Here is a 14,485-nt window from a genome sequence, read left to right as displayed (position 1 = left end):
CCCTGCGGTGCTTTTCTGCCTGCCTTCCTCTCCACCCTCTCCTTTCTCTGCTCTTCCCCTCGCTCACCAAGAACACTTGGAAGCCCAGAAATGCTTCCTTTCATCCCCATGCAGCCGATCTCCCATGGAGGCCTCCAACGTCGCAGTGCAAGCGGGAGCTGGTGTCCAGAGGAGACGCTCTGGGTGGGGACAGGCAGCTCTTACTGTTTGGCCACGAGGCCAGTGAAAGGGGACCAAATTGCAGGTCAACCCAGGCTAGCTGGACTTTTAACACAAGAAGTGCCTCCAAAAGGACCCAGCAGGTGTTCTGGAAGGCAGAGGAGGACTGCACCCCAGAGGACACAGGGCAGAGCCAAAGCCGCCACCGTGCCCAGACTTGAAAGCTGCTGTCCTTGAAATTATGTGAATTATTCATTCTATTCTGTCATTTGTTGCTTAATATTCAAATAATATTTCCCCTCAAAATCTTTGAGTAAAATTGGCAACTCAGGAGAATACACTAAATGTAATCGTATGCCTTGGCGGCTGGCTAGAAACGTGTGGAAGAGAGGCACCGCTCTTCTCCATGACGAGGGAAAGCAGGCCTGAGACATTCCAGTGCTCCCAAGGTGGCCGCACGTGCACCAGGGCAGAGTAGAAACGAGAGGCCCAGCCCCTTGCTCCCCAGCCCGTCCCACTGTTCCTAGAAGGTGTTAACACCGTCCGTCTCCAGGCTGTGCTCCACTGACACCAGCTGGGCCATGGCGGATGAGTGGGCTTGGAGCAGGCTTGGTTTCTGGGAGATTTGCTCAGAATCCTATGGTGGGGGAGGCGGCGAGGGGAGGTTACCGGGCAGGTAGGCACACTGTGGACCTTGGGAATGAGTGAGCGCTGACCGCGGGGCTCCCTAGTCCATCTCTTGCTTACTTATCTCTGCCCACAGTGACAGCTCAGCAGCACCTTTAATCAGCAATCAGCAATGACTGGCTTATTTCACAGCCAGTCTCCTTTTTTTTTTTTTAAAGATTTATTTATTTATGCATACAGAACTGGGGTACAGGCCAGAGGTTCTGGGGCAGTGAGAGGACTCACCAGAGACAGAGCGGGGAGCAGAACAGGCAGATCGACAAAGTACACTGCTGAGGGGAGCAGCGGGCGGGTCAGGAGAGGTCTGCCGCGCCATGTGGTCACCTCCGGGGCAGGCGGGGATTGAACTCATGCTGAAGTGGCTTTGGCTTCAACCCACCATGCCATGAGGGCCCAGAAACAGTCGCCTTCTATCTCCCCAAATCGGAGGTTCTTTTCTGGAGGAGAGACATAGGAAGAATAGGAGGCCGTTGGGCTTAGGATTCCTACAGTAGTGTGGTCACCAAGGCCTTGGAATGTAGATGGAGACACCGTGTGGTGGGGAGTTTGAAGGGCGCAGTTGGGATTAGCAAGACAGCAAGCCATTCTGTATAGCACCATCTTCAAAAATCTCCTCTCCAGGATGAGATGCAGGAGGCTGAAGGAACTGTGACGAGAAAGGATGATCAGACACCTGTGCAGGGACTGAAAACCCAGGGAGGAAAGTGAAGAGGACGGAAGGGGAACACAAGTTGGTAACAGGCAGCGAGAGTCACGGGGGGCAAGCAGGCAGCCCAGGCCTCGGGGACAGCTGGGAGCAGAGTCCAAGGGAAGGAAGGGGAGCGTAGACGTGCCAGGCAAAACTAGAAGAAAGAAGGAGATGAAGACCCAGCAGACGTGGCATCACTTCTGAGCACAGGCTGCACCCGGAGTCTCTGTGGGTGAATCTTTCACGCATGGCATTCCCGCTGACATCCTAACACGCGCGTGGTGTCAGCTCCCCCGTTTGCTGTGGAGTCTGTTCAGTAGAGGCACATTCATGGGAGTTTTCACTGGAAGCCAAAGTGGAAGGGACTTTGGGGTTGGCCCAAACTAGGCCTCGTTCTCACCTCTGTTGCTAAGTGCGTTGCCTGGTGGTTGGCCGTTTCGTCGGTGACTGTGAAGACGACAACTTTACAGAGTGGTTGCAGAGATGAACCATGAGCCCCAGACTGAAGTAGATATTCAGTGCACGACGGTCCCGCCCTCTCTCCCAGTTCCCTGAACAAACCAATAGAGGGCCCTCCCTGGTGCCGCACTGTTAAAGCGCAGCTCAGCTCGATGAAGAAAGCCGCAGCCACTGTAGCACAAGTTGGATACCCAGCCAGGGGGCTGACCCACACGGCGCAGCAGACCTCTCCTGACTCACCCGCTGCTCCCCTCAGTATATCAATCAATCTGCCTGTTCTGCTCCCTACTCTGTCTCTGGTAAATCCTCTCACCCCCTACACCTATGGCCTGTACCACGGTTCTTGTGTGCATAAATAAATAAATCTTAACAACAACAAAAACAGTAGAGGAAAATGTGTCCCACGGTCAGAAGACACAGTCACCTGTGGCTCTGTGACACGTGATGTGTCCAGCAGCCTAGTGCCCCATGGGGACCAGCCAAGGCTCCGTGCCCGATCCTTGTGGGGCCACAGGCCTCCGCATCCACACTGCATAGCTGTTGTCTTCATCCCAGCCACCCGCCACAAAAAAGGGTGTGAGGGGCCAGACCATATCGCTCTTTCTCCCATTTGTCTTATTAATGCCTTTCACATGCTCTCCACTCTCCAACCAAAATGAACGGCTCTCTCCCTGCTGGCCTGGATTTCCTCCGTGTACACCTTTGGTTCCCACTGCGCCCTTCACTGGAAGGACCTTCTCTTTGACCCCCACCGCACTCAGCAAGGGCCCTGTCCTTCAAGCCGAGTGCCCTCCCTGGTAGCACAGTGGGTTAAAGAGCAGCACTTCGATGCTGGCCACAGCTACTTCAGCACAAGTTCGATCCCCACCAGGGAGCTGACCCACATGGCGCAGCAGACCTCTCCTGACCTGCCTGCTGCTCCCTTCAGCAGTGTATTTCAGTAGATCTGCCTGTTCCCCTCCCCACTCTGTCTCCGGTGAATCTGCTCACCGCCCTTGCACCTCTGGTCTGTACCCCAGTTCTGTATGCATAAATAAATTAATCTTTTTTTAAAAAAAAAAAGAAAAGAAAAGCCAAGAGAGAGGGGTGAGAAGGCCCTGAGTGGGAGACCCCGGACAGAGTGCAGTTCCACTCTTCCTAGATCTGGGAGAGACCACTGCTCTGCCCTCTGTGCGCCCAGAGACCAGCCCCATGTCTTCAGATTGGCCCCATAGCTGGTGGGGTTTGGGAGCACTCTGTCATGCACTCACTCGTGAAACACTGCTTGAGTGCCTACCACAAGTCACATACTGTGCTAGTCGTACATCAGGCTCATCAAAGCATTGTTCCTGTTTCAATGAGCCCATCTATAGTAGAAGATGAAAGATAAGCCAAGTAGAGGTATGCCATGAAGGTAGGAACTCAGAAGGGGGCGGGTTTCTTAAGGATGTGGGCATCAGAGAAGGTTTCACGAAGAGGGTTCAGAAGAACCAAGACCGATAGAAATCTTGGGTATGTGGAGACCAGGAGAAAGGGTGGGGGGCAGGAGGAGCCAAGAGCAGGAGCAGTCACTGGAAGGCAGGGAGGATGGTGCAGGCAGCAGGAAGGAGGGGTAGTTGCCTTGCCGTGGTGAGAAGAAATAGGGCATACAGCTGGGAGGGAGGGCTAGAAGGAGATGGAGAAGGCTTGATCAGAGTAAAGTATACAAGTGCTTTGTGAATGTCCATTGACTGGGTATAAGTGAGGAAGCGGAAGCGAGTAGCTGTGTAGGGAGAGGTGAAGAGAGGGGATTGGTGACAGGAGATGAGTAGGAGGTGACTCAGCCAAGGTGTAAAGGCCCTGGTATGACACAGTGGCACGGAGGGGAAGGGGCATGGCAATGGCCCTGCAGTATGTGGCTTCCAAGCAGCCCTGAGTAGAGGCGGGGGAGAGTTTGAGATGATCCTGAGATTTTCTGTGAGCTAACTCAGAGGATGATGGCAACATTGACTGCTTTGGGAAAAAAGGGGGGGCCACAGGGAGAAGAAAGAGGATTTGTTCACATCTGGATGAATGCATTTATGTGGGTTCACTTATGTGCAGTCAGGATCCTCTTGTCACAGAGAAAATAGATGCAAGTCTGTGCTCAGGGTCCATTCCTGCCCCAGGAGGGAATTGAAACAACCTCGCTAGCTACTTCATTTGGCATAGACCATTAGGATGCCCCCAGCGATTTTCAAGGCTCATTCTCCTTCTCCATCTTCTTGCAAAAGGATCAGTCCCCCACAGGAGAATTGGGGCTGATGCCTCTGGGCTTGTTTTCTTCCACCTTTTGAGAAAATTTCTAATCATCTGCTGCCCTAAGGGAGCCTGGCTGAGCTCATTTCTGATGAGGCTCCACTTGAAGGCTCTGTAAGCTCAGCCTTTCAGGGAGGTGGTAGGCTCAGGTGGCCACCTCGCTCAGGCCTGTCTGTCCAGATCAAGCTTCCAGTCATTCCTTTACACAGGCCTTCTTACCAGGCTACAGCCATGATGGGGACATGGGTGAGAGTCACAGTCTATGGCTTAAAATTAAGAACTTGCAGAAGGTGGGTAACCACTGCAAAGCACTCCAGTGTTTTAAAGTAGGAATGTGTATAAGGCCATGCCCAGGAAGCCCACGCTGGGTGGAGAGAGAGAAGCCCAGGGCCAGGAGACACCTAAGAGAGGCAGGGGTGACATTAGATGCCAGCTGTGAAAGCCAAGCAGGCTGTCAGGTGGGCACAGAGCTGTGGTGTGAGAACAGGCCTAAAGGCAGAAAGGATGAAGCACTAGGCTCTTCCCCAGCTGGGGCCTAGGGTGTGGGCACAAGAGTGGCAGGACTAATGCCAGGAGGTGGGCAGGGGCCAGTCAGGAAGGGCTTTGACCACTGTGCTCAGGGGCTCACGATTTATCCTAAAAGCAACAGGGAGTCAAGGACCAATTTCAGTCACCAGAGCCACAAGAGCAGCGTCTGCTCCCCCAGAGCAGTTCTGTTCCCAAGGAGGGCCCGTGTGCCTCTGTTCACGCTGGAGAACAGAGGTGAGTGTGGTTTTTTGGAGGGGACATGCTGGACATCAGGATAGGTCTGGCCAGCCTTTGTTTTAGGGACTCATTAGTTTAATTGTTAGAGGTGAAAGGTGACCATCTGTATTTCTGTTGGTTTTCTGTATTTCTGTCGATTTTCACCACCCAGGGGCTGGTCTGAGTTTCTCCCGTGCTGTATCTGACGGTATCCTTGGTATCTGACTGGGCCTGACTTGGGGAAATAGCACCCTCTAGGGGAAAAATGCATTTCAGGTGGGGTAGCAATGAATAGTTTCTAGGGCTTGGAACTGCTTCCTTCCCAGGCTCCCTTTGCCCCCCACCGCCAGCTTGGGGGTGGAATGTAGTGAATTGTTTATCCGCTTCTGACTCTGACCACCAAGGAGAACAAAGCTGCCTGGCTGTGGGAGGTGGCAAACAGCTGGGGGCCGCAGATAACAGCTGGAGGATAATGGCTGGCAGCAGCAGGCGTACAGCTGGAGGCGGCTATCACAACAAAGAGTTTTAGCCAGTGGCCAAAATCTCCAGTGCTCCTGGGTTCCAGAAACTCCAGGCTCTGTCTTCTCTGTCCCAGCTATGACTCTCCCCAGGGCACCATAGAGGCACCTCCTGGGCCCATGACAATGAGCCTGGGAGACAGAAGCATTTCTTACCAGTATAAGTCTCAGATCAAGAGTCAGCAGATCTGGGTTCTGGCTCAGTGCTGCCACCAACATAATTGGGGAGACTTTCTCCAAACTTCAGTTTCTAAAGGTGTCTTTCCTTCTTAGCTCATGGTGTGAGGGCCACATGACATATTTGACCAACGGGGTATATAAACATAACCTATTATTCTGGGAATAAACAAGGCTTCTCTGAGACCACAGAGCCCCAGAGCTGAAGGCTATCACCTCAGCACGGAGCTAGGCATTGAGGTGCACCCCCAGATCAAGTGTGGGCAGTGGAGGCGGGGAGGAGGAGGAGGAGACAGGCATCTTGATCGGCCATGAGTGTAGGGGACACCTAGAGACTATCTCTCAACCTTCCATCCAAAGCTTTAACCCCCTCTGCAGTGTCTCTGCAAGGTGCTCATCCAACGTGTCCTCAAACACCACCAGGGACGGGCACCCTGCACCTTTTGCGGCCTGTCCCGACTGTGATGATGTCACATCAGCCTGGCATCTTTTCCCTTGTGGTTTGAACTCACTGGTCTGGTGTTCTTGACGCTCAAAGAACCAGTCCAACTCCTTGTTCAAATGACAGCTCTTCAGACTAAATACTTGCATGTGGAGATATAGATCTCCAGACGAACCTCTCCACCTCCTTCAGTCACACTGTGTGTGACGTGGTTCTGAGCCCTCTCAGATCGGACTGTTCCTGGGACACAATGCTGTGGATGCAGGATGAGCACAGCAGACCATCCTCTTTCCTCTTCTAGATAGTTTCCTTCACCTAAAGTTGAAGATGGTGTTGTTTCTCAGGCAACCAAAGCACAGAGACTATTTTCTGCTAAAGGGTTAAATCTATCTTCATTATTCTGCTAGTGAAATCATGTCTTGCCAGCCCAGGACCTTCTCAGGTGACTTTTAGACCCAAATCTGTAACCCAGCATATATCCTCTTGTTAATTTGGCACCGTCACTGACCTCTTTTTAGATCCCAATTCTGCTCCACACCTTGTATTCGCAATCTGTCCCAACTTTGTGCCATCCACACGATAGCCATGTGTTGTAGAGTTTTGAATAAAAATAGTGAGGAGAACATCTAATAGGGCAAGGCCAAAGATAAAGGTTTTGATTTTAAGATTTATTTATTTATGCATACAGAACTGAGGTACAAGCCAGAGTTGCAGGGGGTGAGAGGATTCACCAGAGACAGAGCAGGGAGAAGAACAGACTGCCTGATGAAGTACACTGCTGAGGGGAGCAGCGGGAGGGTCAAGAAAGGTCTGCACCATGTGGGTCACCTCTGGGACAGACGGGGATCAAACTCATGTGGAAGTGGCTTCAGCCTCTCAGTGCTGTGCTTTAACCTACTGCACAACCAGGGAGGACCTGATAAAGTTTTTTTTTAAATACATCACTAGAAAGCAGAATGCAGGCTACCAGGAGCCACTCACGAGAACCACTGATTTACTGTGACTTACCTAACTAGATTCATGCTGTTCATTTTTCTCTACTTTATCCCCAAGGACATAATAAGAGAACATCTCAAAAATCTTGCTTACACCATCTATTGCATTTTCCTGATTTGCCCCTTTAGTAACCTTGTTATATAGAAGGAAATTGGATGAATTTCATGTGACTCCTTCTTAGAGACTCACCCTGCCCCAGTGCTCAGTCTTAAAGTTTCCCCCTCAAATCTTCTTAGGATCAAGAGCTAGTCTGTCTGCAGACTTCATTTTCTTTTTGAAAATTAAAACCATGTTGATTCACCCACAGCTTCCTAGCACTCCCAAGTCCTCTCAGTGCCCCTCAAAACCTCTTACAGGGGTTCACATCTTTTCTAAAGTTTGAAGAGTAAACGAGTAAGCCTTGTAGACTTTGAAGGGCCTGTGCACGCAGGCGTCATGACGATTGGCAACTGATGCCTACTGCGTACTGAATGCAACTTTACTTGGGCTCCCAGTACAGATTCAACTTCCAGAGCTTCCCTTTTGCTCAAAGTAGCCAAGCAGACTAGAATGTAGGAAGCATCTGGTCTGGACAAAAATTCCAAGTGGGCAGGGTCTGGTAAAACGGCTCCTCGTTGGACCATTCTGGATTCTCGTTTAGTGCCTACTAGGGTGGATATATGAAGGAAGCCACATAACTTAGAGCCTTCCAGGAGTAGGGTCACGGGGAAGACAGGGGTGGGGGGTTGTCGAGAGTAAGAGAAGTCAGTGGTTCACACTTCCTGGAGGGGAGAAAGTGAAGAGGCTCTCTGTTCTCCAGGAAGGGCCAAACTCCACAGCAAATACCCTGCTCCTTCCCAGAACACTGGCCATCAGATCCAGAGTCCAAGGACGCAAGTGATTGAGATTCTTTCTCTTCTGGAAAAGTACAAGTTACCCCTAAGACAGGGGGGCCGGGCGCCTTGTATTAAGCGAGCTGTCTCCTATTTCAGTGCCTTGTCCCACTTTCTGCTATCAGGACAAATAGCAATCCTGAATCTGAGCTGGTGCCGACAGAGCGACTAATCCACACTCCTCTCCTACTTCACTTGGTTTGAGATAGCTTTGCCACCTACCATCTGGTGCTCTCCCAGACCTCGGGAAAATGCCCCAACGCTGCCAGGAAGCTTAGCATGTTGTTTCTCCTCTGTCATTGCTGGTTTCTCCTTGCTCAGGTCCCAACACCACCCCAGCCCCTGCCCAGACGGAATTTCCCCCATGATGCAGATCCGGTGGAGTGTTTAGAGACCGTCTTGGTGGGTAGGAGAACGTGTCGTTTCTGCTGTTTTCTGAGTTAGGTGACGACTTTGGTGTTAACAGTGAAGCCTGACAGCGCGAGGGGAGAGAGTGGAGACAGTGAGGGTTTGCGTGTGTCAAGGGAGGCTGGGGAAGGATTTCAGCAGCATAGACTTTCTTGCAGATGCTGTCCCAAAGGAGGGGGAGGGGCCCTACTGCAGAACTAGAGTGCTTTACAGAACTGGTTCTGTAGTGACTGGAGACCAGTCGAGCCCCCTTCCTTCAACCCACCTCCCAGGAACTGTGAACATCACTCTCTCCTCTCGGCCTCTTCTAAGAGTTACCAACAGCAAACTGGGTTGTAATTCTTGGCTGATGGCACATGTGTCTTTCCCACATGCCTGAGTCCTTGAAGAGCAGCAGGGTCATTTTCATCTTTGCTCACGAGCTTCTTGCACAGTGCTTGGGCACACAGCAAGCGCTCAATGAGTATTTGCTAGTAAGGGAAGAAAAAAGCGTCACCCAGAGGACCATGCCTCTTCCTTCCTACTGGGCGGTGGCTGGGAGCTGGCTCAGTAACCTCAGCGTGCTGTCTTGCCCCCCTAGATGACATCGGTCGCCAAGGTGTACTATAGCCAGACGACTCAGACAGAAAGCCGGCCCCTGGTGGGCCCGGGCCTGCCGCGGCGGCGAGTGCTGACCAAAGACGGCCGCAGCAACGTGAGGATGGAGCACATTGCCGACAAGCGCTTCCTGTACCTCAAGGACCTGTGGACGACCTTCATCGACATGCAGTGGCGCTACAAGCTTCTGCTCTTCTCTGCCACCTTTGCAGGCACCTGGTTCCTCTTCGGCGTGGTGTGGTACCTGGTGGCTGTGGCGCACGGGGACCTGCTGGAGCTGGGCCCCCCGGCCAATCACACGCCCTGTGTGGTGCAGGTGCACACGCTCACCGGGGCCTTCCTCTTCTCCCTCGAGTCCCAGACCACCATTGGTTACGGCTTCCGTTACATCAGCGAGGAGTGCCCCCTGGCCATTGTGCTTCTAATCGCCCAGCTGGTGCTCACCACCATCCTGGAGATCTTCATCACGGGCACCTTCCTGGCCAAGATTGCCCGGCCCAAGAAGCGGGCGGAGACCATCCGCTTCAGCCAGCATGCGGTGGTGGCCGCCCACAACGGGAAGCCCTGCCTGATGATCCGAGTGGCCAACATGCGCAAGAGCCTCCTCATTGGCTGCCAGGTGACGGGCAAGCTGCTTCAGACCCACCAGACCAAGGAAGGCGAGAACATCCGGCTCAACCAGGTCAATGTGGCCTTCCAAGTGGACACGGCCTCTGACAGTCCCTTCCTCATCCTACCTCTCACCTTCTACCACGTGGTGGATGACACCAGTCCCTTGAAAGATCTTCCCCTCCGCAGCGGGGAGGGGGACTTCGAGCTGGTGCTGATCCTAAGCGGGACAGTGGAATCCACCAGTGCCACCTGCCAGGTGCGCACTTCCTACCTGCCGGAAGAGATCCTTTGGGGCTACGAGTTCACGCCCGCCATCTCACTGTCGGCCAGTGGCAAGTACATAGCTGACTTTAGCCTTTTTGACCAGGTTGTGAAGGTGGCCCCTCCAAGTGGCCTCCGTGACAGCACCGTACGCTATGGAGACCCTGAAAAGCTCAAGTTGGAGGAGTCACTGAGGGAGCAAGCGGAGAAGGAGGGCAGTGCCCTTAGCGTGCGTATCAGCAACGTCTGACGCTGGGTTCCCCACCTCCCGTCCCTCTGGGCTCTTGCTTTTGGCCCCCTGGGTGGGGGACGCCACCCAGGCTCACTGGAGGGCCCCAGAAGCACCTTCTCCACTCCCTCTCCCTTACCCAGTGGCCAGCAGGTAGTCGAGGCCAATTGGAATCCAAGTTCCCTCCCCCTGTACCCTTTCACCACTTCCACCCCATATACACACACCTCCCTTAGGCCAGGATGGGGGAAGAGAGGGAAGATTAGGCTGCAGTGGCCCACCAGGCCTCAGCCATGCTTGGAGACGTACATTAGGAGGACCACGCCGTTGGACAGATAGCCTCCCCCCACTGCCCGCGACTGCCAGGAAGTTCCGTGACTTGAAGCTGGAGCCCCCCGTCTCTAACTCCCCAGCTAGCAAGTTCTCTAAGGCGAGACCCTCTCTGGTGGGCCCCTTGAGGTCTGTGCCCTCAGAAATATAGGAATCTGGAATCAAGTAATCCAATTTATCCTACCAGTCCTTGGTGATAGCAGTTTTTCCTGGTGTCGCTTGTTTTTGTCGGCATCAGGAACCTGGGGCTGTGACCTAAGACCAGGGTCAGCAGGATTGTCCTTTTCTGCATTCCCAAGTGGACCCTCTCCTGGGACATTCACTCTGGGGGCACTCCTGGAAATAAAAATCACAGCCCCACACAGCACCCTTCCTGGGCTCCGAACTCTGCCGTGGAGAGTGATGCCCCATGCCCTGCCTGTCTTCCAGGCAGCCCTGGGAGGCTTGGTTTCCCGTGTCCTGGGAATGGGAGTGACCCTTGTGAGTATGTTCCCCTGAAGCAGTTCAGTGCCCCGGCCCATGGAAAGATCTGAAACTGATGCTCCACTGTGCTTAGTTTCTCTCCTCCGTTCCTGCCCAACCCCAGCCCTCTCTTCCCTTAACTCCAACCCTTTGCAAGGATCTCCCTCCCTTAACACTGAGGCACAACTAAGATGAGACTCACAGGCAGGGCACGGATTCACCAGGACAAGTGTGCATGCCCCACCGAGTGGGATGAGTGGATTTTCGGATTCCCAGACTGCGTTCCAGAGCCTCTGGGAATCAGGGCTGCTTTGTTCAGGTTTGGGCAGACAGAGCTCTGGCTGGCAGACACTAATCTCCCTGCTGCTCCTCCCAGCACCTCCGCATTGTGCCAAGCCGCTGCATCGGGCAATGATGGGAGGAATGGGACCCCCCGATCCATGGCTAGTGTCCCTCAGCAGCTCCTGACACAGGGATAAATGACTGTCAGCCTCATGCTCCTCTTCTGCCATTTCAGGCAAGTTAGAAGGCGCCATTTAGGATTCGACTTGAGTTGTTTCTTGCTCCCTGGAGAGACTATCATAGGGAAAGGAAGGGCATACAGGCACTAGAACTTTCTCTAAAGCCCTAAATCGCAACAGAGATTTTTCGTCTCATCTAGTCACCAGGGAGCTCCTGGCATCCCTCAAAATCACATAGAGTGGTATGAATCCCGTGGCAGTTTATTGAGGGGGACTGGGTCACCTGTTAGAAGTTCCACACTTGGAATATGCACACATGTCTGTGTGCAGGGCCTTGCAGAGAAACTGACAGGAGTAGGGGTCTGGACCCAAGGTCACCCCTTACGACGGCTGCACAAGCTCCTTGAGCTCAACTCACTGCACCTTGAAAATGAAGACGCTTCATTCTCCGCTTCTTGTAACCCCCATCATTACTCCATGGCTCTCAAGAAAACCGGAACCAGAAACACTTTGAAAACCCAAAATAGAACAGAGGGCAGAGCCAGACCCTGGGCCCTCCATTGGTTCCACGTTACACTTTCTTGATTTCTTCCCATGCGTGAGGGCAAAGGTACTGTGGAGTGTGTTTATGTGTATGCGATGTGTCTTATCTATCCAGTTTCTCTGCACACAGGGGCGCCCCTCCCAAGGAGTCACTCCCCTCCGGCCCTCTGCTGTCTATTCTCAGCCCCCAGACTCAGACTGTTGGATAACAGAATGAGAATATTTTCTGACTTATCCTTTCGATTTTCCTCCAGAACCCCAGACTTCGCTCTAAATTGCACTTTAAATCACACAGTCTTTTAAATATTCTCCCAGGAGCCCTCCCCGAGGACAATGCCCCCCACCCTCAACCCTACGGGCTCTTCAGCCTACGGCCCCATCTCCTCTGAGCAATCAGATGAGCATGAGAAGCAGCTGGGTCTGAGGAGCAGCGGACACCTGGCCACAACCAAGATACAGAATGCCAGGAGGGCACTGGGCACAGGGGCAGGGGGCACTTCAGATGAGGGCAGAACAACCGAGGGGGAGGATACTCAGGGTGTGACGACGAGACAGGCCGTGCTGAAGGACTGGGTGGAACTGATGAAAGCCTGGGTGTTTCTTGGGTTGGCAGACAAGAGGTAGGTGGTGGCTCGGGGATTTGGATGTGATACAGATGAATTGTTTTATCTAAGGAGGAGAAAGAAACAGAGATAATATATATGTACGTGTAGATATATCTATAATGTATATAACCAAACATATTGACTGTACAGTGGAAGAAGTCTGAGACCCCAGCAACGGAGGCAGGTGTTTCGGTCTGGTTCTAAGGTTGGACTCGCCAGACTCTCAGCCATGCAGCCAGTGGTCCTGGGCCCACTGTGGGTGTGAGAGGCCTGAGCAAGACCTCCAGGTTTGATGATGGGAAGGGTGTGGTGGTGGTGGAAGCTGCTTTTCAGAAATAAAGAGGCATTCACGAGGCTTCTGCCAACAGACAAGGAAGCAGGGAGACTGGAGAGATGTGAGAGGGGAGAAACGCCACCCACAAGTGCTAGAACCTCTAGAACCTTATTCTCCTGCTCCCGTCCCCAGCAGTGTCCTGTCACTATAGCACTTTTTGTTTTAAAATAAAGCACTCTTCTGCTTCCTTTTCTTGAAGTCCATGATATTTGCCCTGTTTCAACAGGGACTGCACGCCATCTCCTAGAGGTGACGGCTGTTTAACTAAGCAGCTGAGACTCTCCTCTTTGGGTGGCACTGAGGGGAAGCCCCAACCCTAGAATCCAGACACTAGGATTAAAGAGCTGTTGGGCCTAAGATGCTTCCAAGGCAGAGGCCCAGCCTTCTGTGTGTGGCAAGTAGCCGGAAGAGAATGCCTCCAGGTTGAAATGTGGATCCTGGCCTTTGAGCAGGGGAGGGTGTGGTGTACTTCAATTTTGACAGCACTAGGAAAATGAGGAGTGGAGGCTTGGTGCCTTGGGGTAAGGGGCCTCCTCTGGGCTTCACTCATTATATTGCCTCTGTCTGCTAATAAGACCATCCAGAGGTTTCCCTCTGAGGCCTCTCCAAGCCAGGGGCATACCCCTCCCCAAGGCCACCCTGCTGGTCCTTTACCCCTCGAGCTAATCTAGTTCATGTGTAAAATAACCCACTCCCTTTGCTGTGAAGTTAGCATGGGCCTCAGGCTCAATAATGGCCAAGTCTGTGGAAGCAGAAGTATCTAGGGATGGCTTTTCCATTCGTTGCATTAAAGACTAAAACAGGTCGAATTTATCTAGGAATAAAAAAGGCACGTGAGATGTTTTGGTTTATTTTATTTTTGTCTGTTCAGAACAAGCTACTAAATAAAATGGATGAAACTGTTCTTCACTCTAGCATCTTCTAGAAGTCTCAACTCACCCCACTATGGAAGCCCGGGTGACAGCGGGTGACCGCTGGCCAGGCCTCTTCCCTGTGTGGCTGATCCTCAGTCCGTCCACTCCTTTCCCTCATTAGTTTGCTGGTGCTTTCACAAGTACCTGTCAAACACGGTTTTTAGAGGATTACAAATCAAAGGTAAGACCCGGAAATCTGAAATTTGGCTCCACGTATCTAGGAAAGTCTATCAGCATTTCTTATACCCCGTGTCACACCCAACAAAGCTCTAGGAGCCTGTTCATTTCACTGGCACCTCTGGCCCCAACCCTCTAAGTAGATTTCTCTTCTGCTCTTACCTCTCACTAGCCTGGGTCAATACCCAGCCCTGAAATCTCTCTGATTAAGAAACAACAGATCCTGCATCATTGACTCCTGTTCCCCAAGAGGGAAGGGCCTAGGAAGGAGGCAAGAAAACTGGATCTCTTCTCAGCAGTACACACTTATTTACAGTACACACAGTATTTAGGAAACCCTGCTTTAGGGGTAAGTCATGAGCGATAGCTGAGCATGGACTATATAGTCCCTTAAAGTCTGAAGAAATTGGCGGGACTCCTGAGGAAACAAAATAACAGGTAGCAGACAACTAAAGACCAGATGTAACAGGATAACATTAACAACAGATTCCAGAGAGAGAGACCTCTGTGGAAAACATTTCACAATGACAGGCACTAGACAAAGGATGGCATCA

At 52.4% G+C, this 14,485-nt stretch overlaps 1 protein-coding gene across 1 annotated transcript in view; it reads left to right on the top strand.

The window, feature by feature from the left end:
• Positions 1-13,732, top strand: part of KCNJ10 (potassium channel, inwardly rectifying subfamily J, member 10) — a 28,947-nt gene extending 15,215 nt beyond the window's left edge. The window contains exon 2 of the mRNA XM_004688369.2: positions 8,987-13,732. Within this exon, the coding sequence (XP_004688426.1) occupies positions 8,987-10,126 (1,140 nt within the window). The 3' untranslated portion in view covers positions 10,127-13,732. The remainder of the gene's footprint in view (positions 1-8,986) is intronic.
• The last annotated feature ends 753 nt before the right edge of the window (positions 13,733-14,485 follow it).

The sequence above is a fragment of the Condylura cristata genome, unplaced genomic scaffold, assembly GCF_000260355.1.
Source record: "Condylura cristata isolate star-nosed mole 26May11 unplaced genomic scaffold, ConCri1.0 scaffold00024, whole genome shotgun sequence".
NCBI classification, from domain to species: domain Eukaryota; kingdom Metazoa; phylum Chordata; class Mammalia; order Eulipotyphla; family Talpidae; genus Condylura; species Condylura cristata.
This window is presented reverse-complemented; position numbering and strand designations above follow the sequence as displayed.